General features: G+C 40.7%; 1 protein-coding gene across 1 annotated transcript in view; it reads right to left on the reverse strand.

The window, feature by feature from the left end:
- Positions 1–3,707: 3,707 nt before the first annotated feature.
- Positions 3,708–27,560, reverse strand: part of si:ch211-247n2.1 (calcium-activated potassium channel subunit beta-2) — a 93,428-nt gene continuing 69,575 nt past the window's right edge. The window contains exons 5-8 of the mRNA XM_059946048.1: positions 24,885–24,995; positions 18,131–18,301; positions 12,845–13,040; positions 3,708–6,548 (exon numbers count right to left, since the gene is read on the reverse strand). Coding sequence (XP_059802031.1) covers positions 6,276–6,548; positions 12,845–13,040; positions 18,131–18,301; positions 24,885–24,995 — 751 coding nt within the window. The 3' untranslated portion in view covers positions 3,708–6,275. The remainder of the gene's footprint in view (positions 6,549–12,844; positions 13,041–18,130; positions 18,302–24,884; positions 24,996–27,560) is intronic.

Raw genomic sequence — 27,560 nt, forward strand, 5'->3', positions numbered from 1 at the left:
TTACATCCTCTGCTGTTGTTTTGCTCAGACCAAATAAAGGGGAATGGCCAACCAGAACCATGACAGTTAGTACCCGCTTATCAGCCTGTACTTGGAAGTCCCACAGGATCTTGGCTCTGTCATTCTCCACTATCTTGGTTGTTTCCCATTTGGACTATCGTCCAATCCATACTCAGTGCGGATGTTCCTGTACACAATTCTTGCAACTTGGTAGTGTCGTTCAGTGTATGCTGTTCCTGCCTTCATCTTGCACCCTGCTACAATGTGCTGGATGGTTTCAGTGGATACCTTGCACCATTTTCATCTTGGGTCCTGTCTGGTGTGATAGGCCTCTGTTTCTATTGCTCTTGTGCTCAGCACCTGTTCTTGTGCAGCCATGGGTAGTGCCTCTGAACTGTCCCTCAGCCTTGCCATTTCCAGCCATTGGTAGGACTTTCTTATGTCAGCTGCCTCTGATATCTGGTCATGATGCATCCCATGCAGTGGCTTGGCCTGGCATGGCCTCTGGTCCTCTGGCTCTGCTTCCATTTCCATATCCCCTACCTGCTGTCTGAGATTTTTCCTAGTAGGTCATTCTTGGGGGACATCTTCCTGACGTACTCATGGATGTTTCACGTTTCTCCAGGACTGTGGCCTTGATACTTCCAAATCCCCATCCTCTTTTATTCCAGTGGGTGTACAGTCGTTCACTATTGGACTTTGGGTGGAATCCTTCATGTATTGTTAGTCGTTTCCAGGTCTTCATGTCAGCGGCTTCCATTTCTGGCATACAGCTTGATGTCATCCATGTACAGGAGATGGCTGATGGTCACTCCTCTCTTGAACCTGTACCTATGTCGCATCTCCTGCAGTGGGACATTTTACCTGCTCTCTGTTTTGCTTGTCCGTTTTGTTTGAGCTGAGCTCCACTGTACCTCTTTCTGTAGCCTTTCTGACTGCACCTTATTTCCTCCCAAATATCACATTTTGCTTACCTGTGAAATATTCTTTGAATTTGTCCTCACAGTTTTGCATTCCTTTTCCTGAGCATCTGTCAGTCCTAATCCACCATGATGTCATCTGTTTTACCCCCATGCAGTATATCAGTGTGCTTACTTGATGCTCTTCTGCAGCCTGAGTGAGATTGCTCCCAACCCTAAATCTCTCAAAGTGTCCTGGTCATCTCTCCAAGTCCCCTGGTTTAGAGAAATCAAACGTCTCATGGGCCTTTATTGGGTAAGTAGATGCAGGTACTACAAGGATTTGCTTCATTTGCCTGTTTGTTTCTTTATTTATTGTTTTATTTATTTGGACTACAAAAGTCTTCTTTTCTCTCCCTGAGAGTTTGACTGACTTCTCTGCTGTGTCTCTGTCTCTGTGCATTTCTCAGGCTAGTGGCCCACAGATTATTACAATGTATCCACTTTTGGGTGTTGACACCGAAAGCATTTTCTAGTAACCCAGGCTTGTTGTCGGCTCTCGGTTAGCAAACTAGCAGAGACAGTCCAGCCGATAAGACCTTGGACACCTCCCACAGATATATCTGAACAGGAACAGACTTATTGCAAATGAATGCTTGTTGGGGGTCTCCTTTGGTCTGTAGCTCAAATTCATCAATGATCAACTGTTTCTGGCATCATGTTGTGTTCCTTATGAGGGAGAGTGCCGAGCACACAGGACGCCAGCAACGCAGGATATGCAACTGAACTTTATTGATAATGCTGCTTGTACAATATGCGAACTTCTCCCATGTTGGAGTGGCTAACTGAGAGGCATAGGATTAACCCATTAACTTCCACAGCAGTCATTCCACTACAGGATAGTTGTGGTGGCAATAGAGTACAGAAGAGATTCACCAGGATGCTACCTGGAATGAAGCATTGTAGTTATAACAAAAGCTTGGATAGGCTTGATTTTCTCTCAAGGGATTGTAGGAAGCTGATGGGTGATGTTATAATGGTTTGTAAAATCATAAGGGACATAGATAAGAAAGAACTTTTTCCCAGGGCAAGGAAAGAAATTTAAAGGAGATAAGAACATAAGAAGCAGGAGCAGGAGCAGGCCATCTGGCCCATTGAGTCTCCTCCACCATTCAATGAGATCATGGCTGATCTGACCATGGAATCATCTCCACCTACTTGCCTTTTCCCCATAGCCCTTAATTCTCCTACTATGCAAAAATCTATCTAACCTTGTCTTAAATATATTTTACTGAGGTAGTCTCAACTGCTTCCTTGGGCAGAGAATTCCATATATTCACCACTCTTTTGGAAAAGAAGATCCCCCTCATTTCTGTCCTAAATTTGCTCCCCAGACCTTGAGGCTAAGTTCCCTAGTTCTTTTCTCACCCATCAGTGGAAACGACCTTCCTGCCACTACCTTATCTATCCCTTTCATAATTTTATATGTTTCTCTCATTCTTCTGAATTGCAGTGAGTAAAGTCCCAGGTGACTCAATCTCTCCTCATAGTCTAACCCTCTCATCTCTGGAATTGATCTGGTGAACCTCCTCTGTACTCCAAAGCTAGTATATCCTTCATATAAAGCCAACATATTCTGAGATATAAATTTTTCACGCAGAGAATGATGAATATCAGGAATGAGCTGCCAAAAAAAGTGGTAGAGAAGAATAAAATTGCAACTTTTGAATGATGTTTGGACCGGTGGTTGGATAGGGAAGATGTAATCATGCCATTACTCAAATCGAGTATGATGTTCTCCTAAGGTTGTTTCATTTGGAGAGGGGGGTCCTCAGGTAATTGTAGCGGGTGATCCAGGATCCATATATTCAAATGCTGTGCGGGCAAGTGTAAATGGTGGGTGTGACTGGTGTTTGGATCTTTTGATTGTTCAGTCTCTTCTTTCATGGCTGTCACTTGTCCTCTGCAGCACAGCAGAGGTCACTCTCATGTAGCATCGATCCCACTGACCTTCCTTCAACAGGAGTAAAGGATCTGCTTGTGACAATGTGAGTTAGGCATCTGGATGATGCCCAATCAGAGTTGGTGTTGCTTTATCATGGTGGAAATGCTGTTCATGTTGCCCTCCTCCAGTATGCTGGTGTTAGCACGTCTGTCTTTCCAGGTGATTTTCAGATTTTTTGTAAGGATCTTTTTGGTGGCATTGTTCCAGAGCTTTCAGATGCCTACAGTAACTTGTTCATGATACAGTAAGGTGTAGAAGGATAGAGACCTAATGTGGGCAAATGGGATTAGCACAGAAAGGTATTGCAGTTGTTGGCGTAGACAAGGTGGGCCAAAAGGGTCCATTTCTGTGCTTTTCCTTTTAATAATTCTACAGTTCTATGAATGGCCCTCCTACAAGGCAATTTTGGCCCAAACCTAATGCAAAACTCTCTCATGAAAAAGATACCTCATAGAGCTTTTTGGAGGAAGTGTTTTGCACTGAAACTACTAATCTTATGATATTTAATTATGAATATGTTTAAAAATTCATTGTTTCAATAAACTAGGAGTGCAAACTTAAGACATTAGATCTGATAGATTATTGGTGGCATAGTGGCAGAGGGGTTAGCATAATGCTTTACAGCCCCAGCAACTGGAGTTTAATTCCTGCCACTGCCTGTATTTTCTGCCCACGACTGTGTGGGTTTCCTCCGGATGTATCAGTTTCTGCCCACATTCAAAAAGACGCATTGGTGAGAAAGTTGTGGGCATGCTCTGCTGGCATAGTAAACATGGCGATAATTGTGGGCTGCTTCAGCGCATCCTTAATCTGAGTTGGTCATTGACACAAATGGCAGATTTCACCCTATGTTTCAATGCACATGCAACAAATAAAGCTAATTTTTAGGAGGGTGAAAATTAATCTTTATTAACAGCAGAAAATCATATTGCTTCCTACTTCAAACTTAAGTCTAATTCTAAATTGTGCAAACTGGCAAAGAGCATTTTGATTATAATTTAGAAACTTTATTTGTTGAGACACAGTGTAAAGTAGGCCCTTCTGGCACTTCGAGTCGTGCCGCACAGCATCCCCGATTTAACCCTAACCTAATCACAGGACAATTTACAATGACCAGTTTACCTATTACTTTGACTGTGGGAGGAAATCAGAGCACCTGGAGAAAACCCACACATCCTGTGGGAAGGACGTACAGACTCCTTAAAGGTGACATGGAATTGAACTCAAAACACCGACACCCAAAGCTGTGATAGCGTCATGCTAACCGTAATGTTACTGTGGTGCCCTCAAATTTTCCGTGACATATCATCTGATGTCAGATATTCTTAAGGTAAAATCAATTGGCTGTTCTTTTGCTTTCAATGTTACCCAACATTTGAGCTTTTTATTGGACTGTCTAAAATAAAAAGATATGTAAATGAAATTCATCAATCTTAATATATTAAAAGCATGCTTTAGCCACCATAATGCATACCGAAAGAGTAAGACAAATATCTGGTATATGGTCACTTCCAAGGACAGTGCTGCAATGTCAGTGCTCTGCAAAATAATATAAACACCAACAATGAATTCTTGTAAGTATTATTTGAACCAAACCTTTATTTATAACCTGATAAGTGCAAGGAGGTTGAAACAGTGGGATGGAATTTACTGAAAAGGTAATGCTATATGGAGAATGAGAAACATTATTAACCTGCAGATCATCCTGTAACTTTCTGAGACAAATTCCACCAGTTGTTGGATGAACTGTACCATTGACTATTAACTTTATAGAAATGCCATTTCTGTTTAACCTTTCTGTACTGTGGATGAAGTGTTGACATATGCACTTTAGCTGATAATTAGTTGCCATGGAAAATTTTATCTTGTAAATTTCAGAGTATAATTGCCTCTGGCAGAGTAATAATGGTTAATAGCTTCCAATTAGTCTTCCTGACCTAGGAAGGCTGGTGATGAATTGATGGAAGTTCTAAAAATTTGAAATGCTTCTTTCTTGCTTTTCCTATCCTTTCCATTTTTCCCAATTCTTACTCCAATATTTAATAGGACCCAGGTCTCATCATATATGAAGTGCCAGAAGCATTATACTGCTTATTTTTTAAATTGTATCCAATATGCACCTTATTATTTGTTAATTTATTTGTGGTAATGTTATTTTATGTGTTACATGTGCTAGTTATGTGTATGTACTATGTTGTGCATCTTAGTCTGGAGGAACATTGTCTCATTTGGCAGTATATATGTGTATGGTTGAATGACAATAAACTTGGACTTGAACTTGATTTCTCTTTCCATACCTTACATGACATTTAATTCACTCAGTCTTAATTGACTTTAACTTTTAGCTCTTGCTTTATTTAAATTTCATTTTAACTTTCATTAATTTAAGACAAGGTGCACCAAATGTTGGAGGAACTCAGCAGGTCAAGCAACATCTATAGAGGGGAATAAACTATTGACATTTTGGTCCAAGACTTTTCATCAGGACCTGATGAAGTCATCATGTTGGTCCGGAAAGATGACAGTTTATTCCTCTCTATAGATGCTGCCTGACCTGCTGAGTCCCTCCAGCTTTCTGTGCCTTGCTCTGGATTTCCAGCATCCGCAGAACCTCTCGTGTTAGTTTCCCCATTGTTTTCAGATGGTCCTGAAAAGAAATCAGTTACCTTGATTGGAATCAATCTTATCAGTTGTTATATTTATGCCTCGTAATTTACCTACACCAAAAGTACAAAACTTTCTTAAAAACATATTTGATACTTTAACCATAGCTGTGGCGCACAGGATTCATCTACATCTTAATGTTCCTTTTGAACTGCAGTCTATTTTTCTTGTGAAAACAATTACCAAAATATTATCTTTGTCAATCCACTAGTTATTTAAATAAACATATCTAGATATTGTATAAAAATGAGACGGAAGTAAAATTATTTACAATTTTTTTTAAAAATTGCTATTTAACATCTACATTAATGATAGGAATACTCTGAGATACAGCGAATACCAATGATAGCATAAATATTTTCATTGTTTGCTTTTATTTACTAAAGTCATCCTTGGAATGTGATTGTTTCTAGGCCACAATTATCATTTAGCTTGGCTAAATTGAATTTGCTTAACTAACTTTGTGCTGATCATTAGTAACAGCTTGAAGATATTCTTTAATTTTGCAGGTACAGTACTTGAAGATTTTTACATTCTTTATTAATTAATAAATAAACTTTTAGCTTTTAGCTAAATTTTTAGTTTTTTGAAACTGTGTAACAAAGACCTGTGATTTTATTTTGCTTTCAGCTTGGTACATTATATGTATCAATTCTTAAGGAACTTTGATGAACATTGGCAACTTTTTTTTCATTCTCTTCAATTCCTTACTTGGACTGTTCACTGAGCAGAGACAGGTACTGTGTGAGCTTCACCAGGCTGACAAGAACAATTCCACCAAGAAACATACAGGAAGGCCAGAGCATTGCATGACACAAAGCATTGAACATATCAAATTTTGCCAAGAGAACATTCCTTTGTCTTCCTTTCGGATCATAATAACATGGAAAAGACTGGAACTGAGTGATGTTTTCTTTAAGAGAAGCCAATAGCATTTCATTTTCTGAATGTTTCCTTTTACAAGTTGAAGTGCAGAAACACTGAAAAATAAAAGAAAAGGACCATTTTTTTTCTACCAGCAGGTTTATAACACTCAGTCTGATCATACAGAGCAGGTAATTTAAAAGTCTGGAAAAATGCACAGGTGAACCCATGATACCGGAAGTATGGGTGGGGGGGGGGGGTGCGGTTGTAGGAAATGATGTGTTGATAGAAAATGGGCGTAACATGAGGCATGAGGTAGTGTAATATGCACGTACAGCAAGGAATGCAAGGTTTGAGTAGTGATTTGTGAACTCTGTAGAGGTAAATTTCTATAAACCGAATGGTCATAATTCAGAGAATTAGCTAATTTAACCCTTTGATTGTGATCAATGCACAAGAAGTGCTGGAGGAATTTGGCAAGTCAGGCAGCATCTATGGAGTGGAATAAACAGTCATTGTTTCAGACCAAGACTAGAAAGGAAGAGAGCAGAAGTCAAAATAAGAAGGTGGGGGAGGGGAAGGAGTACAAGCTGGCAGAGAATAGGTGAGACCAGGTGAGGGGGAAGGTCTGTGGCGGGAGAAAGGGCCAAGATGTAAGAAGTTGGGAAGTGATAGGTGGAAGACATAGAGGGCTGAAGAATAAGGAATCTAATAGGAGAGCACAGTGGACCATGGAATAAAGAGGAGGAGAAAGGGAACCAGATGGGTGTGATTAGCAAGTGAAAAGAAGAGAAGGGGTGAGAGGGTAACCAAAATGGGAAATAGAAATGGAGGGAGGGGGAAGGAAACAATTGCCTTAGATTAGAGAAATTGATGTTCTTGCCATCAGATTGGAGGCTACTCATATTGAATATGAGACATTGCTCCTCCAGCTTGGGTTTGGCCTCATTGTGGCAGTGCTGAGGGCCATGGTCAAACATGTCAGAATGGGAACGGGAAGCCAAATTGAAACAGGTAGCCACCGGCTGACCTGCATTTTGCGACAGACAGATCAAAGGTGCTTGATCCACTTCCACACTGACGAGTCTGTCTGAAAAGTTGACTGTAATCCCTCTCCACGGATGTTGCCTGACTTGCAGAGTTCCTCCTGCATTTTGTGTGCATTGCTCAAGATTTCCAGGATCTGCAGTATTCGTGGTTTACTGATTTTGATATTGTCTTTTACTGAAGAACTACTTAGTTCAACATGAATTATCAAATGGGTAGTATTGACAGAAACAATCCTCCTGATGAAGGGTTTCGGCTCGAAACGTCATCACTACCTCCTCTCATAGATGCTGTCTGGTCTGCTGAGTTCTGCCAGCATTTTGTGTTTTTAATATATTCTGCTTGCTCATTGTAAAGTGCAATATACCTTCTGAACTTGTTTAAGACTGGATCCTTAATTGAATGCTCTGTCAAAAAATTAGTGAAAATTTCTACCTTTCCATTATTTCTTTTGATTTAGGATTCAGCTTTTTGAGTCTATACCAGCTCCTACAGAAATTCCATCAATCTCATTCCCTTACTTACTTCCCTCCCTGACATTAACTCCATCCTCATTTGCCTAATACAGCAGCTAATTAACCCACCAACCGACACATCTTTGGGCTGTGGGAGGAAGCCGGAGCATGAGTGGAAAACCACATGGTCACAGAGAGAATGTTCATATTGCACATGGAGGTGAGATCGGGATCAAGCCCAGGTTGCTGGAACTGTGAAGCATTGTTGTTGCATATGCTGAGTCACCGCACCACACAAACTACGTAACCTGCTGTGGTCGTTTTGAAGAAGCAAATTAGTTGATTTCTGTAGTGAGCTAGCTCACAGTTGAGCTCTGGGAGAGAATCCAATCCCAGTAAGAAACTAACAGAGAGCTTTTGTTTTATGGAGCCAGATTGCTGGCAAATATTGTCTGGGTCTCATTTATGCTGTCAAAGTTTAGGCTTTACATACTGCATGCTTTTACAATTGGAACATCAAAATTATAATTTTTGTCCAAGAACAGGAAAAGATCCTGAATAGATATAGGTTCCTTAAACCAAAGGATAAACGGCAGTGGGCTTTTGTCTATTTAAACTCACACATAGAAATTGCTCTGGCATTCAATTGGTAGATAAGGTGCCTTTCCCCAATGTTTGAGTACCAATCTCTCAACATCCAGGTTGAAAAAATAATCACAGTGTAGGATTTGAGAATTACTGCAGAATCTTCAGACACTAATGGCAGACTGTTTTCCATATTTAATATTTCTTCATAAATATCTTACTGCCTTTCATTTTTTAAGATTTGATATCCCTCTTCAATTTTTTCTAGACAAAGTGTTTGCATGTCTGTGCCAGATAATAATGATGAAGGGGAAAAGGTCAAGGTTGAGAATCCAAAATTCATGAATAGAATCCAGCTATGAACCCATAGCAACATTGAATTAACCCTGGTTTGGAAAAAAAAGCCACAATGAGGGGCATGTTATGAACATGAAGAGCAAATACTTACTGTAAGCAGAACCAGGTTAGCCTAATCACATATGATATCACAGTGGCTCATTTTCACCATATAAAATAGTTGATTATTGTAGACCCTCTTCTTAACTCTACCAAGGCCAAAAAGCTTTGCTTTTTAAAGTTGTCTGTTTTCAGAATCAGTTCCTGTTAACCCAAAAATAATGGTGCTCCACCACAGATACTAATGATGGACAATGTGACTTGCCACTGATGCAAATAAATGGTAATACTTCGATTATGAATGTAAGACACACGATTCTATGTTATGTAGCGGTGACTTATGTTCCATTTGGGTAGCATCCAACTTGATGTCATGAACATCGATTTATCGAACTTTCGTTAATTCCCCCCACCCACCTCCTCTCCTTCACCATTCCCCATTACTGTCTCCGTCTCTCACTTATCTCCTTTACCTGCCCATCACCTCCCTTCAGTGCTCCTCCCCATTCCCTTTCTTCCATGGTCTTCCACCTGCTCCTATCAGATTCCTCTTCCTCGAGCCCTTTATCTCTTTCACCAGTCAACTTCCCAGCTCTTTACTTGACCCTTCCCCTCTCACAGTTTTACCTATCACCTGCCAGCTTGTACTTCTTCCTCCCCTCCCTCACCTTCTCACCCTGACTTCTCCACTCTCTTTCCAGTCCTGAAGAAGGGTCTCAGCCTAAATCATTGACTGTTTACTCTACTCCACAGATGCTGCCTGGCCTTCTGAGTTCTGCCAGCATTTTGTGTGTGTGTTGCCTTGGATCTTCAGCAGCTGCAGATTTTCTTGTGTTAGTGACTTAAAGTAGCTGGTAAGGATGCATACTATAGACATAACTATTGGCCCAAGTTTACTTCTTTTTCCCACTCATACATTAGAGGAGCAATTTTCTAATTATATATTTGCTCAATAATTTGCACTAACTCAAAATTTCCACAAAAAGTGTTTTCATGTGTAACTTTCAGAATTAGCACTGATTAACATGAACATCCATGCTCCAATTTTCTCACAGCTGATCAACTCTGTTGTTTAATGTTACACCTGTAAATATGCTCACAGCAACTGCATCAGGCAACATTTAGCACAGATCCTTTTTGATATAGAGTAATGGCTGTGAAGGAGAGGGGTAATTTATATAATTCAGAATTAATTTAATTAATTTAAATCTATTTAATTGTTTTAAGGTATTTTGTGGAGTTTCTAATTGTTTTAATATTTGACTGATTATTCTTCAATTTAAAAACTAGTGTGATAAATTTTGCTCATTCAGATGATTAAGATACATGGGATCAATGGTGAATTGGCTGTTTGGATTCAGAACAGATTTGCACATAGAAGGCAGAGAGTAGTGGTTGAAGGGATTTATTCTAGCCGGATGTCTGTAATTAGTGGAGTTCTGCAGGGATCTGTGCCAGGACATCTGCTGTTTGTGACATATATAAATGACCTGGATGCAAAAGTAGATAGGTGGGTTAGTAAGTTTGCAGATGATATGAAGATTTGTGGTGTTGTGGATATTGTAGATGACTAGCAAAGAATTCAGTGGGATATAGATCAGTTGCAGATATGGGCGGAGAATTGGCAGATGGGGTTTAACCCAACCAACTGTGAAGTGTTGCACCTTGGTACATCATATGTAAAGAGAGGGCAGGACCACACAAGGATAAAGGGGGAAGTACTTGCTTAGGTGTGGTGGATGTAGGTGCGGACCTTAAGGAGTACTTTACATCAGTATTTCCCAAGGAGTAGGACGTGGAAGATTGGATGATCTGTGCCCATCAATATGTTATAGCTTTTCGAGATAAAAGAGGAGGGAGTTGTTGGGCCTCTTAAAGAGCATTAAGGTGGATAAGACGGGATATACCCCAGGTGATTGCGAGAGTCAAGAGATGACATTGCTGGGGCCTTGACCTATATCTTTATGTCCTCTCTAGCCACAGGCAAGGTCCCAGAGGACTGGTGAGTAGCCAATGTTCTTTTATTCAGGAAGGGAACCAAGGATAATCCTGGAAACTATAGACTGGTGAGTCCACGTCACCGGTTGGTAAGTTACTGGAGAGAATTCTTAGGGATAGGATTTATGAGCACTTGGAAACCCATGGCCTAATGAGAGAGAGCCATAATCACTTTGTGTGGGGGCAAGTCCTGTCTTACTAACTTGATTGAGTTTTTTGGCAAGGTTACAAGACTGATTGATGAAGGTAGCACTGTGGAAGTTGTCTACCTAGATTTTAGTAAGGTGTTTGTCAAGATCCCTTCTGGGAGGCTCATCCAGAAGATTAAGATGCATGGAATCAAAGGTGAATTGGCGGTTTGGATTCCGAATTTGCTTGCCCATAGGGAGCAGTGGTCGATGGAACTGATTGTAACTGGAGATCTGTGATTAGTGTTGTTCCACTGGTATCTGTACTGATACCTCTGCTCTTTGTGATGTTTATCAATGACCTGGATGGAAATGTAGATGGGTGGGTTTGTAAGCCTACAGATGATATGGAGATCGATGGTGTTGTGGGTATCATTGAAGATTGGCAAAGCGATATAGATCAGTTGCAGATATGGGTGGAATTTAACCTAGTTAAATGTGAAGTGTTGCATTTTGTAGGTGGAATGGAAAGATAAAGGACTCTGTTAAGGGTAGGACCCTTAGTGGTGTTGATGGACAGAGAGATCTTAAGGTCCAAGTTCATAGCTCTTTGAAAGTGGCCACACAGATTAACAGGGTGGTTAAGAAGACTTATGGCAGGCTTGTCTTTATTAGCTGAGGCACTGAGTTTGAAAAAAGTCAAGTTGCGGCTTTATAACACTCTAGTTAGGCCACATCTGTAGCATTGCCTATAGTACTGGCTACCCCATTAAGAGAAGGATGTCGAGGCTTTAGAGAGGATGCAGAGGAGGTTCACCAGGATGCTCCCTGGTTTAGAGGACATGTACTATAATGAGAAGTTGGATCAACTTGGGTTGTTTTCTCTGGAGTGACGGAGCTGAGGGAAGATCTTAGAAGCTTATAAGATGATGAGGGATATAGATAGAATAGACAGATAGTATCTTTTATCCCAGGGCTGAAATGTCTAATACCAGAGAACATGCATTTAAAGTGAGAGAAGGTAATTTTAAAAGTGATGTGAGGGGGCAGGTGGTTTTTGCACAGAGTGCTTGGTGTCTGGAACGCTCTGGGGCGGTGTTAGAGGCAGATAAACAAGGGACTTTTAAGAGACATTTAGATAGGCACATGAATATGCGGAAAATGGAGGGGTATGGTCATTGTATAGGCAGAAGCAATTATTTTAGTTGGCCATTTGGTTACTAATTTATTTGGTTCAGCACAATATTGTGGGCTGAAGGGCCTGTTACTGTGCTGTACAGGACTGTTCTATGTTCTAAATTTTAATAGGTTTTAAATGTTTTACAATTTAGTGAATATTAGAGACGGACAAATCTATTATGCAATGCTGCAGATCTAGTTGATTCAGCTTAGGGCCATGGCTTAACCAGGCATCAAAATGTTTCATGGGATTTACAATGAGAACACGCTGTCACTTTGTGCTTTGTCTATTTCGGGATCGAATCAGCTTCCTTGAGGAAGTATGTGCCAGGAGATCCACTTGAAGAGCAGAGTAGCATAAAAATAATGGCAGAAAACTGGCAGTCTCTAGTTCTATGTTCACAAAAATAGAAACATCCGTCTTTACAACCAGCAATGTTTAATATACATATATTGTCACTTAGTCTATTACGTTCATTAGACATACTATTATCAGGCTCTGTTGTATTTCCATCTTTTTCTTCTCTCATCCCCGTTAAGATCACTGAATATTATAGATTCATTGTCATTTCAGCTGACATGCTAATGAGTTCCTATAGGAGTCTGTAGTAAGTTTTTTTTTACCTCAGAGTTGAAGCGTACAGTCTCTTCTGATTGGTGTAGCATAACCTTCATCCCTGAAGAGGATAAGTTAACGTATACCTGCAGGCAAGTATACTGTGATGGTTTCCAACAATCTGGCCCACAGTTGAAGTTGCATTTTCTGCAGTTTGTAATTCTCGCTTCCAGGACGGTACACTTCGATGCCTCTGTCCAAACGCTAACAAAATTGAGTGGATATCAGAATCAGTAATTATCAATGAAATGAAGATATAATAATTGACCTAGAATTAAAACTACATGAAAAAATATCTAAATCAATTTCATTATTTCTACAACATGAATTTTGATTTCTTTTGTACTTGATATCTGATGATGGTGATCCCAAAGAAAATTACAGTGTCACAGTACAGTACAAGTACACAGATATACAAATATTAGAAGTAAGTAAAAATAAAAAATAAGTTACCTTGAACAGTCTAACAGGAGGGGGTCATTACTTCCTGGATAAAGATTGACTCATTATAGAGCCTAATGGCTGAGGGTAAGAATAACTCCATACTAACGTTCTTTGGAGCGGAACAGTTGTCTTAGTCTATAAGTAAAAGTGCTCCTCTGTTCAGCCAAGGTGGCATTCAGAGGATGAGAAACATTGTTCAGAATTTCCAGGATTTTCCATAGAGTCCTTTGGTCTAGCACAGCCTCCCAAATATCCAGAGCCAGCCTTTCTAACCAATTAATTGAGCTGTTGGCATCACCCGTGTTGATGCCATTGCCCCAGCACACTGCCACATAGAAGACTGTACTGGCAACAACAGACAGATAGAATATACAAAGGAGAGGCCTACATACTCCAAAGGACCTCAGTCCCCTCAGGAAGTAGAGGTGACTCTGGCCCTTCTTGTACATAGCCTCTGTGTTGGTGCTCCAATCAAGTCTGTCATCCAGGTACACTCCCAGGTGTCTAGTCCAATAACAATTTCTATGGAATAATTAATTCATAAGGAACTAAATATTCACAGTAAGAGATTGCAATGCTTAATATTCTTGCATATTTTACAATTATTTATCTGCAAACACGAGGAAATCTGCGGATGCTGGAAATTCAAACAACACACACAAAATGCTGGTGGAACACAGCAGGCCAGGCAGCAACTATAAGGAGAAGCCAGGACTGGTGAAGGGTCTCGGCCCGAAACGTCGACAGTGCTTCTCCTTATAGATGCTGCCTGGCCTGCTGTGTTCCACCAGCATTTTGTGTGTGTTATTAATCTGCAATCCTGTTTTTGTTGCAGTTCACACTCAAGATTCCTGGAAAGGCCTGTTAGTTGATTTTGGCTGACAGGAATAAGAAAGATTATTGAAACCTTAAATGTTATCAACATAGGGATAAAATAAGAAGCTATTTTAATGGATATATTAGATATGTGTAAGCCAGTTAGCACTTTGTTTCCCTATGTAGGAGAGACTAAAACTGAATGTAATAGATTTCAGATTTAAATTTTGCAAACAGTAGTTTTGAGTCATGATACTTCAGAATATGTCAGGATGCATGAAAGATTTTTAAATTGACATATTAAATTAAAACATGACATATTTTTATACACATGGTATAGATTGTATACATAACGTTAAATTAAGCATCTGATTTTGTGTATACATTAGGGGGCAATAAATTAAACATATGGTTTACATTCAATATTTAACTTGCCAATTTACAGTACAAATCATTTTGTGAATTATAAAGAATACAGACACACTTCTGACTCAATCTAATGATTTATTTCCTAATTTTGATTAAAATATATGATTCATTTGGACAGAAAATAGAAAAATGCAACACAAAAATGGGCCCTTCAGATCATAAAGTTGTTCTGAACTAATTAAATCAGTTAATTAAATGCCTAACTAAATGAATCCCTTCTGCCTATGGAACTCCACAGTTTTCCATTCTCTGCACATTCATGTACATATCTACGAATCTCTTAAATGCCTCCATCATATTTGCCTCAATGATCACCTCTGGCAGTGTATTCCTGGCACCCACTACTCTGTGTTTAAAAAATAATTCCCTGCACATCTCCTTTGAATTAGGCCCCCTCTCACCTTAAATGGATGCCCTCTAGTGTAAGATATTTCAGTCCTGGAGTAAAAGGCATATTCTGTCTATCTATCTAGGCCTGCCATAATTTTATGAGCTTCTATCAAGTTTCCCCTCATCCTCCACCATTCCTGGTTTACTGTGATGCTGTCTGGAATAGACACTAATCCAGACAATATCACAGTGAACCACATCTGCATCCTCTTTAAAGCCTCTGCATTCTTTCTCCAAAGGGGCAAGCGGAATACTCTAGATGTGGCATAACGAGTTTTATAAAGCTGCAACGTAACTTCCCAACTCTTGTCAAATTCTTCAGTAATAAAGGCAGTCATGCCATATGCCTTCTTTACCACCCATCAAACTGTGCACCAGCATCAACACTGTTAAAGTTTTTCCCCATTAACAGTGTACTGTCTCCCAAAGTGCAACACCTCACACTTTAGCTGGATTAAACATCATCTGACATTTTACTGCCCATATCTAAAAGGTGTCTATTTCTCACAGTATCCTTTGACAGTCTTCTGTGCTATCCACAACACCACCAATCTTTGTATCATTTGCGAATTTGCTGATCCCCCCCACCCCATCCATGTTTTCATCCAGATCTCTTATATATATGACAAGTTACAGGGCTCCTGGTACAGATTGCAGCAGAATTCCAGCCAGAAGAAGCTTCTTTGACAACTACTGTTCTGTCTTCTATGGGTAAGCTAATTCTGAATCCAAATGGGTAAGTCTCTGTGGATCCTATGCATCTTAATCTTTTGGATGTGCCTCCCATGTGAGAGCTTGTCAAACACATTACCAAAATCTATATAGACAACCTATACAGTTCCCCCTTCAATCATCTTCATCACCTTCTCAAAAAGCAACTCAATCTAGTTAGTAAGGCATGACTTGCCCTGCACAAAACCATGCACTCTCCCTATTTCAGAATCCCTAGAAATCCTCTCCAATGTCAGAATTAGAATGAGAATCAGCTTTAATATTCCTGGAATATGTTGTGAAATTGTTGCCATAGGGCAGCAGAACATTGCAATACAGTAAGAAATATATATATTTAAAAAGTTAGATTAAATAAGTAGGGCAAAAAGAGAAAAAAATATTGAGGTGATATTCATGTCATGGGTTAAATTTTCATTCTGAAATCTGATGGCAGAGGGGAAGAGCTATTCCTGATTCGTATTCATTGATTGTGTACCATTAGGCACCTGTAAGTCCTCCTTGATGGTAGCAATAAGAAGAGGGCATGTCCTGGGTGTATTAAAGATGAATGCTGCCTTTTTGAGGCATTGCTCCTTGGAAATGTCTTGGATGCTGCGGAGGCACGTGCCCATGATGGAGCTGAGTGAGCTTACAACTTTCTGCAGCTTATTTTAATCCTGTGGTGACTCCCCCCACCCCCACTCCCATATCAGACAGTGATGCAGCCAATTAGAATGATCTTCACAGCAGATATGTAGAAATTTGCAAGTGTCTTTGGTGGCATACCAAATCTGCTCAAACACCTAATGATATGTAGCCATTGTCATGCCTTCTTTGTAACTGAATCGATACGTTGGCCCAGAAAAGATTGTCAGAGATGTTGACACCCAGGAACTTGAAATTGCTCACCCTTTCCACTTCAGATCCCTTGATGAGGGCTAGTGTCATTCCCTCATTTTATCCTTTCTGAAGCCCACAATTAATTCTTTGGTCTTACCGACATTGAGTGCAAGATTGTTGCTGCAACACCACTCAACCAACTGATCTATCTTGTTTCCGTATGCCTTCTTGTCACCATCTGAAATTCTGCTAACAATAGTTGTGTTGTCAGCAAACAGGTGGCATTTGAGCTGTACCTAGGTGTAGAGAGAGTAGAGCAGTGGGATAAGCACACATCCAGTTAGTCAGTGTTAATTATCAGAGGTGGAGATGTTATTTCCAATCCACACAGTCTGTGGTCTTTCGGTGATGAAGTCAAGGATCCAGTTGCAGGTATTGGAGTTTTTTGATCAGAACTGTTGGAAAGATTGTTTTAAACACTGAGTTGATTCGACCCATAACCAACCTCTCAAAACACTTCATCACCATAGATACGGAGAGAAGGCAGGAGACTGGGACAGAGAGGAAAATAGGATCAGACAAGGTGAAATGGCAGAGCAGACTTAAAGGGCCTAATGGCCTAATTCTGACGAGAACTTCTGACAGTAGCAATGAGAGAGTGAAAATGTCTTTGAGCATACCCGTCAGATGATTGGCACAGGTTTTCAGAGCCCTACCAGGTGCACCAGTAGGGCCCGTCACTTTTTTGAGGGTTCAGTTTCTTGAAGGACAGTCTGACATCGGCCTCTGAGACAGAGATCACAGGGTCACGAGGTGCTGCCATGTGCCTTATAGCCGTTGTTTTAATCTCCCTTTCCAAGTGTCTGCAAAAGGTGTTGAACTCATCTGGTGATGAAGTATCGCTGCCATTCATGTTTCGCTCTGTAGGAAGTAATGGCCTGCAAACCCCGCCAGAGTTGATGTGCATCTGATCCCATCCCTAACCTCAATCGGAATTGTATCTTATCTCTTGAGATTGCTCTCCATAAGTCATACCCGGCCTTCTTGTGTAGTCCTGAATCGTCAGACTTAAATGCCAACAGACCTAGCCCTCAGCAGACTAAAAATATCCTGGTTCATCTATGGTTTTTAGATCTGGGTATGTACATTATGTTCTCATCGGCACACACTTATCTACACAGGATTTAATGAAGTCAGTGATAACTATGGCATTTTTATTCAGACTTGAAGATGAATCCCTGAATACCATCCAGTACACCAACTCAAAACAGTCCCGTAAGTGCTCCGGCACCTCCCCTGTTCATACCTTCTTGGTCCTCTCTGCTGGAGCTGCAGTCTTCACTCTCTGCACGTACTCAAGGAGTAGAAGTACAGCAGGTTATCAGACTTTACAAAGTGTGGGTGTGGGATGGCATGGTAAGTGCTCTTGATTTTGGTATAAGAGTGGTCTGGTGTATTGGCTCCTTTGGTTCCAGAGATGATATGTTGGTGACAATGATTTAGCTTCCCTACCACAGACATAAGACTGACTTGGTCTATAGTTTCCAGGATTATCCCTATTTCCATTCATTAGCTACTTACTGGTTCTGAGATGAGGAACAAAGTTTAGTAGTTCTAACATTATATCAGTATGTAGCTCTATCAAAAAACAATATCTCAGCTACCTTTCATTGTTGTGTTGGACCACTTTTACTCCCAAAAGGAAAGCAATCAATAAGGAACACACCAGCATTGCCACACCCAGAAATATGGCTCTGTTCTCTCCATCTTTTAGGGCGGTGGCCGTTTTTCGTTTGTCCAGAATATCTTGTGTCCTTATTTTTTTATATATGCTTCTGAAATGCAAACAGATATATTAGTAAAGCCTATCTTACCCTAAAGGGGTAAGAACGCTAATGGCAGTAGATTATATTATAACATGTGGCGTCACAGATGTCAATGGCTTAAATTTAAAAAAAAAGTAGTTTAGAATTTAATGAAGCAGGAGATAACACTTAGCAACATCAAGGTCCACAGTGTAGTGACTTCAATGTAAAAACGCAAGGAATTCTACAGGTGATCCAGAGCAACACACACAAAATGTTGGAGGACCTCAGCAGATCAGGCAGTATCTATGAAAATGAATAAGCAGTCAACGTTTCAGTCCGAGACCCATTTTCAGGCCTGGAAAGGAAGGGGGAAGATGCCAGAATAAAAATGTGGGGGAAGAGAAGGAGAACAAGCTAGAAGGTGATAGGTGAAGCCAGGTAAGTGGGAAAAGTAAAGGACAGGAGTCGAAGGAATCTAATAGGAGAAGAGACTGGATAATGGAGAAAAGGAGAAAGCAGGGGCACCAGGGAGAGGTAAGGAGAAGAGGTAAGAGACCAACTGGGGAAAGGAAGAAGAGAGAAAAAGGAAGAAAAGAGAGGAGAAAAAAATTACTGGAAGGAGAAATCATTGTTCATGCCATCAGGTTGGAGACTACCTAGACAGAATATGAGATGCTTCTCCTCCACCCAAAGAATGGCCCCATTATGGCAGAAGAGGAGGCCATGGGATGACATGTTGGAAAGGGAATGGGGACAGGAATTAAAATGGTTGGCCACTGGAAAATTCTGCTTTTGGCAGATGGAGTGGAATTGCTTGACTAAATGTTCCCCCAATTTATGTTGGGACTTACCAAAATAGAGAAAGCCACATCCAGAGCACTGGATATAATAGACAACCCCAACAGATTCTCAGGTGAAGTGTTGCCTCCCCTGGAAGGGCCATTTGGTACCCTAAATGGAGGTGAGGGAGGAGGTGAATGGGCAGGTGTAGCATTTCTCTGGCATGCAGGGATAAGTGCCAGAAAGTAGATTCGTGGGAAGGGACAAGGGAATCACAGATGGAATGATCCTTGCAGATGGCAGAGAGTGGGGGTGGTGCTATGTTTAGTGGTAGGATTCCGTTGAAGATGGCAAAAGTTGCAGAGCATGATGTGTCAGATGTGGAGGCTCATTCAGTGGTAGGAGAGGACAAGAAGAACTCTACCCTGTTAAGGCAGCAGGAAGATGGTGTGAGCACAGATATCCAGGAAATGGAGGAGATGCGGGTGAAGGAGTCATCAATGGTGAAGGAAGAAAAACCCTGCTCGTTGAAGGAGGGGGACATCTCTGATGTCCTGGAAAGGAAAGTCTCATCCTGGGAACAGATGTGGTGGAGATCAAGAAAGAGACAAGGAAGTAGCATTTTTACGGGAGACAGTGTGGTAAAGGATTCAAGATAGCCATGGGAATTGGGTAGGTTTATAAATGATATTGGTAGACAGCTTGTCTCCAGAAATAGAGACAGAGAGATTGAGAAACTGGAGAGGGGTTTCAGCAATGGACTGAGTGAATTTAAAGAGGAGGCAGAAGTTTGAAGTGAATTTGATAGAATTGATGAACTCAGCATGGGTGCATGAATTAGCATCAATGTAGTACTGAAAGAGTTGTGGAACTTGGAGAATAGACTGTTGCAGGTAGCCAGCAAAAATGTATGCATAGCTAGGGCTCATGCGGGTGCCCATGAGTTTGGAGAAAGTGGGAGGAGCTGAATTTGTTGAGGGTGAGGACCAGTTCTGTCATACCGAGGAGGGTGGTGGTGGAAGGGAACTATGTGGGACTTTTGTCGAGAAAGAAGCAGAGAGCTTCAATGTAAGTACTGCCTGTCACAATCGGCTACTTCACCAAACACACGCGGGGCAACTGAAGTAATTCATAGGTCATGCAGGAAGGTATCTTAGGCACCCTTGGGTGAAAAATGAAGCAATCTCTGATGTATGCTCGGGCTGGAGTGAAATCTTACTGGGATATTCTGTGATATGTGGAAAAAGACCCTCTTAATATACTCTCAAGAGAATGTAAAATTATTGTAGTCTAGAATACCCAGCTTTCAAAGGGGTCCTATTCGTTACAGGCTGCTGGACTGGAATACTGGCTGTTGCGTATGTTTCAAATGACTGGTCTTTTATTGAGCTGGGGATGAGGACACAATTAGTCCTCTGCTCACTAAGATTTCTTACTGCTGTTGTTTGAAGTGGGGGTCCAGCTGAGCTTGGATCCCATCTCTTTTCTATCTAGAAGTTTAGAGGTATGTCTTTAGCTGAAATGTAGAAACATAATGGGACATCCGATATGTTAGTCACACACACAAGATACAAAAGCCAGAATAAGATGGTCGGGGGAGGGGAAGGAGTACAAGCTGGGAGGTGATAGCTGGAAGAAGTAAAGGGGTAAAGAAGAAGGAACTTGATAGGAGAGGACAGTGGACTAAGGAAGAAAGGGAAGGAACAGGGCACCTCACTTTGTTGAATGTCTTCACTCCAGCCAGCACAGAAGATGGGATTCCCATATCAATTTGATTTCCCATTCCCTTTCCAACATATCAGTCCATGGCCTCATCTATTGCCATGACGAGGCCACACTCAAGATGGAGAAGCAACACTTCCTATTCTGTCTGGGTAGCATCCAACTTGATGGCATGAACATGGATTTCTCCAGCTCCCAGTAATTTCATCACCCTCCCCTTCACTCTTTTTCCGTTCCCCATTCTGGTTCTGTTGCCACCCCTACTCTTCTTCACACCTGCCCTCTGATGCCTCTCCTCCTTCCACTTCTTTTATGGTTCACAGCCCCCTCCTACCAGATACCCTCTTCTTTCAGCCCTTTACCTCTTACTCCTATCACTGCCCCATTTTTTTAATTTCATGCCCCTCCCCTAGCTAACCACCTTCCCATTCACTTAGTTTCATCTAGCACCTCCTAGTGCTCCTTTCCCATGCCACCTTCTTATTCTGGACTCCACCCCTTCCTCTCCAGTCCAGACAAAAGGTATCAGCCCAAAACATCCGCTGCTTACTCCCTTCCACAGATGCGACCAGGCTTCCTACATTTCTACAGCACTTTGTGAGTGTTGTCATCCCCTTGGTTTCTGATGTGTCGGTGTCCATTTCAAGAATCAGGATTACTTAATGTCACCTCCTGTGCACAAATGTAAGGGAGAATGGAACGATTGTTACACCACACAAAAAAAACCCCCCAGAAAAGACAAAGGACACAATAATAAAAAAAACACATTAATTATAAATATCTAAGATAGCTTATATGCATTGATTGTAGGTCTATAAAGTGCCACTTGGCTGTACATAAGATGATTGACAGGAAATAATAAAATACTGGTGGAGTTAGTGAGTGGAGGTGTTGATCAGGCCGACTGCTTGGGGAAAGTAACTTGTTTTTGAGTCTGATGGTCCTGGCACGCATGCTACATAGCAGTCTCCTTGATGGAAGTGGGACAAACTGTTCATGAACAGGATGGGTGGGTTCCTTCATGATGTTACTGCCCCTTTCTGTAAATACTGTACATCCTCAATGGCGGGTAGGCTGGTACTGGTGATGCATCGAGCAGTTGTGACTCCCAGTTATAGAGCCTCCTATCCATTACAGTGCAGTTTTATACCAAACAGCGATACAACTTGTCAGCTGCTCTCTCCTGGCAGCATTGCATGAAAAGAAGCTTGGATTCTGCTCATGGTGGCTCAGACTGCCACCAACGATGCTCCAAATATCACTGCTCCAAAGTCCAGCATTTTGTCCTCCAACAGATTAAGAATACTTGAGTATCTCCAAGCAGGGTGTCATTGGCTTCATGATGGATACTCCTTTCCTCTCTTCTCATAATTACAGTATCTGTGATTGCACCAGTATCACTTTGCCAGCCAGCTCCCTCTTCCATTGTACCTGCTGAAACACTGCCATCTCGGGCTGAGCCTTCCATACATGGCACCACTTTAGGTCATTCTGCAAAGCCATCCAACTTGATGGTCACCATTATTCCTCCCTCAGAGAAGCAGCCTCGAGTGTTCCTCCTCAGGAGTGTAAGTTAAGAGAAGGCCCATGGAGGACTGCATGGAGGGAATACGTGGGACTAATTAGATAGTTTCTGTAAACTTTTGGGAATGCTTTATACATTTAGTTTAAAAATTCTTTAGTGTTGCCTTTAACTTTAACCTTGTGGCTAAACAGATGGCATACTGTCAGCAACCCAGGAAAGTACCAAGCTGTTGCAAAATTGCAAAAATGGCAGGTAAAAATCAATAATTCAGTTGGTGGTGCTGAGAGATGAGGGAGAAAGGGTTAATTGTGATCTGTCCTTCCTGAGCTGAACACATCCAGTCTGAGGTAAAGTGATGGTATTGCCTGGAGAATTGAACTCTGGTTAAATGTTGCTGGCATCAGATCAATGTGGCACGTGGCTGTCATAATCTGCCTTCTTTCAGTGGGTGTGAATATGCATGCATCAGTTGACATATTAGAGATGGTTGCCCTCCATAGCACCACAATGCTGGAGGGGTGTGGCTGAATTCTCATCCAAGCATATTTACCCTTGTCCATAAACAGCCTCTTTATCTCATCTAGTGAGACACAGTATTTTAGATGAGGTGTGGCTAAGGCACTGTGCAGCTTTATCTTTTCCTCCTCCTCTCTCTCTCTGATAGCCCATGTCCAGTTGTGTATTTCAATGTCCTGTTCAATTACTCCTCACTCCCCTATTTGCATGTGATCTGGTGCAGGTCTACTGAGGTCCTAAGGTCTCTTTCAATCCTACACTTAGCTTGTCATTACTGTTCATGGAACATGTGTGCTGTCTAGTTTCCCTGTATGCTTGCGTGTTTTGCATTCTATATTAACTTTGTCCACTATAGTTCCAGGCATGTATACTGTTCCACATTTATAAAGGCAGTGCAATTTTTACAGATTTGTCTGTGCAGGGAGGAAACGGTCATTCACCCAGACTGAAACACTGTTTATTTATTTCTTCACAACAATAACTGTAGGAGAGAAAAGGATTATTAATAAACAGAGAAAAATAAGGTCAAATTTTCATAATAACGCGCCACATAACTAAGAGTTGGTGAAATGACCTATGAGCTATGTGATTGTTAAATCTGAAATATTGTGACATACGCTCCTCTCTTCCCTCGAGCTTTACTGCTCTGGCATGACATAGTACCCTGCACTCTGTTATTATATTCGGCACTTCACCACACAAAGCTTTGCAAGCCGTCATTTGCTTCTCTGGTTGGCAGGATTTTTTGGCTACTTCTTTGCTGAGATATTTAATAGTCTTGATGGCCCCTCTGGCCCATGAGCCTGACACTCTATGATGTTATTAATTTATTTCATATGTAATGTGATTTATACCACATGTCTGTAGTGAATGCCAATTTCATTTCTTAGTTGATGGTGTTCAGAAAAAAAAAGTCGACTAGTTAATCGCAGAATAAGAGGCCTTTAGCACTTATGTTCCAAGTGGGAAGTCATTCCAGCGGACCCTGAGTGCATTATTTTCTACTAATTGAATCAAGAATGGAGTATTTAGCATAGAAGCCAAATGCATTTTCCTCTGAAAATCAAGAAAATATAATTCAGAAATGCCATGTCTGCAAAATAAAGAATATCTCCTCTGATTTTATGAGGAGCACTCGTATGATTTCACAAATCTATTAATGCTTACCAGGCATAACAGCAGGGCACAAATTTATCTCAGAATAATATTACTTTGACAACTGCAGCACTTGTCACATTGATATCTTTATCACAATTCAAAGCAGTCCTCCAAAAATAAACTAGGGATTGTATGTTTGTGCATTCATCTCCTTGTGCCCGCAATGGCTTTGGCATGAGCATTTGAAGATCATTTTACTCGAGTTTAGTGCTACCAGCGATCAAAATGGGAGGTATGCTTGAATAATTTTGTATTGGATATTACAGGGAATCTGAACTTGCAAAGTATGTGTAGGTGAGGATTCCTTCCTGCTCTGTATCTCTTTTCCTCTGTCAGTCAATGACACAAGTCATTTGAAACTGCTTGTTTAATAAGTCACTTTCGGAAACTGAACAGCTCAGTGACAATTCCATGCCCCCAGGCTTTCAACTAGTGCCTCTTTTGATATTTGTCAGTTAAAAAGCATTTTCTGATGTTGTTTAAAGTTAGCAGAAGCAAACAAGTAAATTTAGTTATGTTCACACTCTAAGTAAAATCAATATAAATAATTAATCAATCCACCTTTAAACTAGAACTAATATTGTTTATATTCTGTTTAAGAATAACACAGGTAATTTATTTTTCATATCTGGTACTGCAGACCTTCTGAGAACCCCTGGCATAAATTGTGCTGCCTTACTGCTTTACGTTGTATTGACATCTTATAAAATAAAAGATGTGATCCTGTCAAAGGTGAGTAGCAGAGGCACTAAGATGGAAAGATGTAATTCACAGACTCTGCTACAAGCAAAAATTGTTATCACTAAACTTTAGTATTGACATGATGGTTGGAAATGTGTTGCGTTTCCAGAGGCTGTCATTGCATCGTTCACCTTAGAGAATGGAAGAAAGACAGGAATTAGATCTTACCTTCCTGGTTTATCATTCTGTTCCGCCTTGGACCACAGAAACATTTTAGGTAGAGAATCACCGTTGATGTCTCTCACAGAAGAGGAGGAAATTGAGTTACGTTGAAGAGGCCTATTAAAGGGAAAATCCATGAAATTAATTTGAACACACTTGCTTAACAACTCAAATAATTTGCAGTCTCTGTGTACTTTTGTGTTTCTTGCCATGTAACAGAGAATACTTGGAATTTTCTCCTTTAATGTGTTATATCTTTCAATCAACTCTAGTTTGTTTTTTTTGCTTAGATGATGCAAGATTTTTCTCAGGAACTGTCAATTTTCTGCTATTAAACTACAGTGATTTACAGCACCATCCTGTACAGGCTCTCTGATTGGTCCTGAGGAAGGAAGCCATAGCAACATATGAAGTTCACAGGTGCTTCTATGCAACAAATAATTGCTGATGTGGAAGGTAAACTTTGTGATTTAAGCTCCCTTGTGTTGATTTAATGACCAGGGTGACAGAATGGAGCATGGGCTAATAGCTAACTGAGCGAAAGAGGGAAATTCTTATTTACTTTTCAGAGTGATGATATGGACATTCGAAGCTATAAATCTGAGCTGGAGCAAGCCGCTCAATCCCCCTGCCCCGCCCTCCCCACAAGCCTGTTACAATATTGAATAAGATCATGGTTTACCGACTGTAAACTCAACTTCACATTCTTGTCTCTTCTATTAGCCTTTCAATCTGTGACTTTTCAAGAATTCATCTACCTATTCTTTAAAACTATTCAAAGACTCTGCTTTGCTGACATTTGAGGAAAAGAGCTCCATAAACTCATGAAAGTAAGAAACGTGCTTCATTTCTATTATAAATGTGTAGGCTTTTATTTTTTTTCAAAAAGCAGTTAGCCCTAAACTAGATTCTGCAATTGAAAAGCACCCATCTTGTACATACGAGGAGATCTGCAGATGCTGGAAATTCAAGCAACACACACAAAATGCTGGTGGAACACAGCAGGTCAGGCAGCCATCTTGTACATAACCAGCATGTCAAGATCCCTCAGGATCTCCCATGCATTCCAATCTATCTCAGTCTTCCAATCTAACATTCCCAGATCAGCCAACTCTCCCATTCCAGGTTTCAGTCTAGTAAATCTCATAACTGTTTCCAACACAATTACTTAATATTTATTTAAATAAGAAAATGATTACTTTAGATGCAGCTTCAGCATCACCCTATATAACTGAATCAATTGTATATCAGAGCTCTACAATATCTCATCATTTAGATCATGTTTCTCTTTTTCCTGCTAAAATGGATAAATCCATGTTTTCTCACATTATATTCTCTGACTCGATCTTTGTCCCCTCCCTTCATCTAATTACATCCTGGTATCTTTTTCATAACTTGCTTTTCTACCTGTCTTGTGTCATCAGCAAGTCTAGCAACCATATCTTCAGTGCCATTTACATGTACTGTAAAAGGCGGTAAACCAATCATCAATGCCAGTAATCTGCCTTCTCAATTGCATGGGAGTGCCACAGTGATGTAGTGGTTAATGTGATGCTACTGCAGCTCTGGGCATCAGATTCTGAAGTTCTATACTGGCTCAATCTATAAAGGGTTCGCATGTCCTTTCTGTGAATGCGTGGGATTCCTCTGGGTGTTCCAATTTTCCCCTGCAGTCCAAAGAAATACTGGTTAGTAGGTTAATTAGTCATTGTAGATAGTTCCGTGATGAGATGAGGCTAGTGCTAAATAGGTGCTTTGCTGAGCGGTGTGGCTCTTTGGGCCAGAAGAGTCTGTTCCACGCTGTGGCTCTAAATAATCAGTCTTGCTGTATAGAAACACCCTCAGTAATGCCAATTTGTCTGTTAATCTCAGGCAAAACCAACGTGATGTCTTGTGCATCAGGAGTTCAGTGTTTCTGAAACAATGCTTTGTTTCATCTTACTGAATGTCTTCTACCAATCCTAGAATTGTACACCTGATTCATCTTTATCAACAGTTCATGTTCCTTATCCAAAGAACTCCACTAAGATGACCAGTCATGATTTTCATTTCAAAATACTTCACTTCCCTTGCCTAATGATCTTGATGTTTCTAAGAGGCCTGCTATTACTTCTTCAGTACCAGCTGCTACCAAGCTGGTCGGTCGTGTAGAGGCATCAGCATTGGACTTCGAGGTGAACGGTCCTGAGTTCAAATCTGGCCAGCTCCTTGCACGCTGGGCTGAGCATCAAACTAGTGACTTAGCCTTGTAAGAAAAAAGTCAACTGCAATGGCAATGGCAAAAATGCTGCTTGATGTGCCACAAACGGTGAAAAGGAACAACAACTTGCTTCAACCATTCTTCCTATTAAAGACATTAAACTGACCCGTGGACTGCTTACTGTCTCCTACCCTTTCCAAATGAAGGAATATATATTTGCTAAATTCCAATCTGGGAATAAACCCAAATCTAGAGAATTTTGGAAAATTAGATCTCAGTGTCAGCATTCACCGGGGGTATGAGGTAAAGAGAAAGCACAAAGCAAAATGGCACTCAGAGGCTGCTCAGGGATGACTAGCTGATATGTGTGTGTGCAATTTGGGATCTTTTGGTTAACAAATTTGATTTCGTATTTTTGTTGAGGTTAGTTTCTATATGTTTCTGTAGAAAGCCATGAGATGATTAATGACAGAGAAAAACAT

This window comes from Hypanus sabinus, chromosome 2 (assembly GCF_030144855.1).
Source record: "Hypanus sabinus isolate sHypSab1 chromosome 2, sHypSab1.hap1, whole genome shotgun sequence".
Taxonomy (NCBI): Eukaryota; Metazoa; Chordata; class Chondrichthyes; order Myliobatiformes; family Dasyatidae; genus Hypanus; species Hypanus sabinus.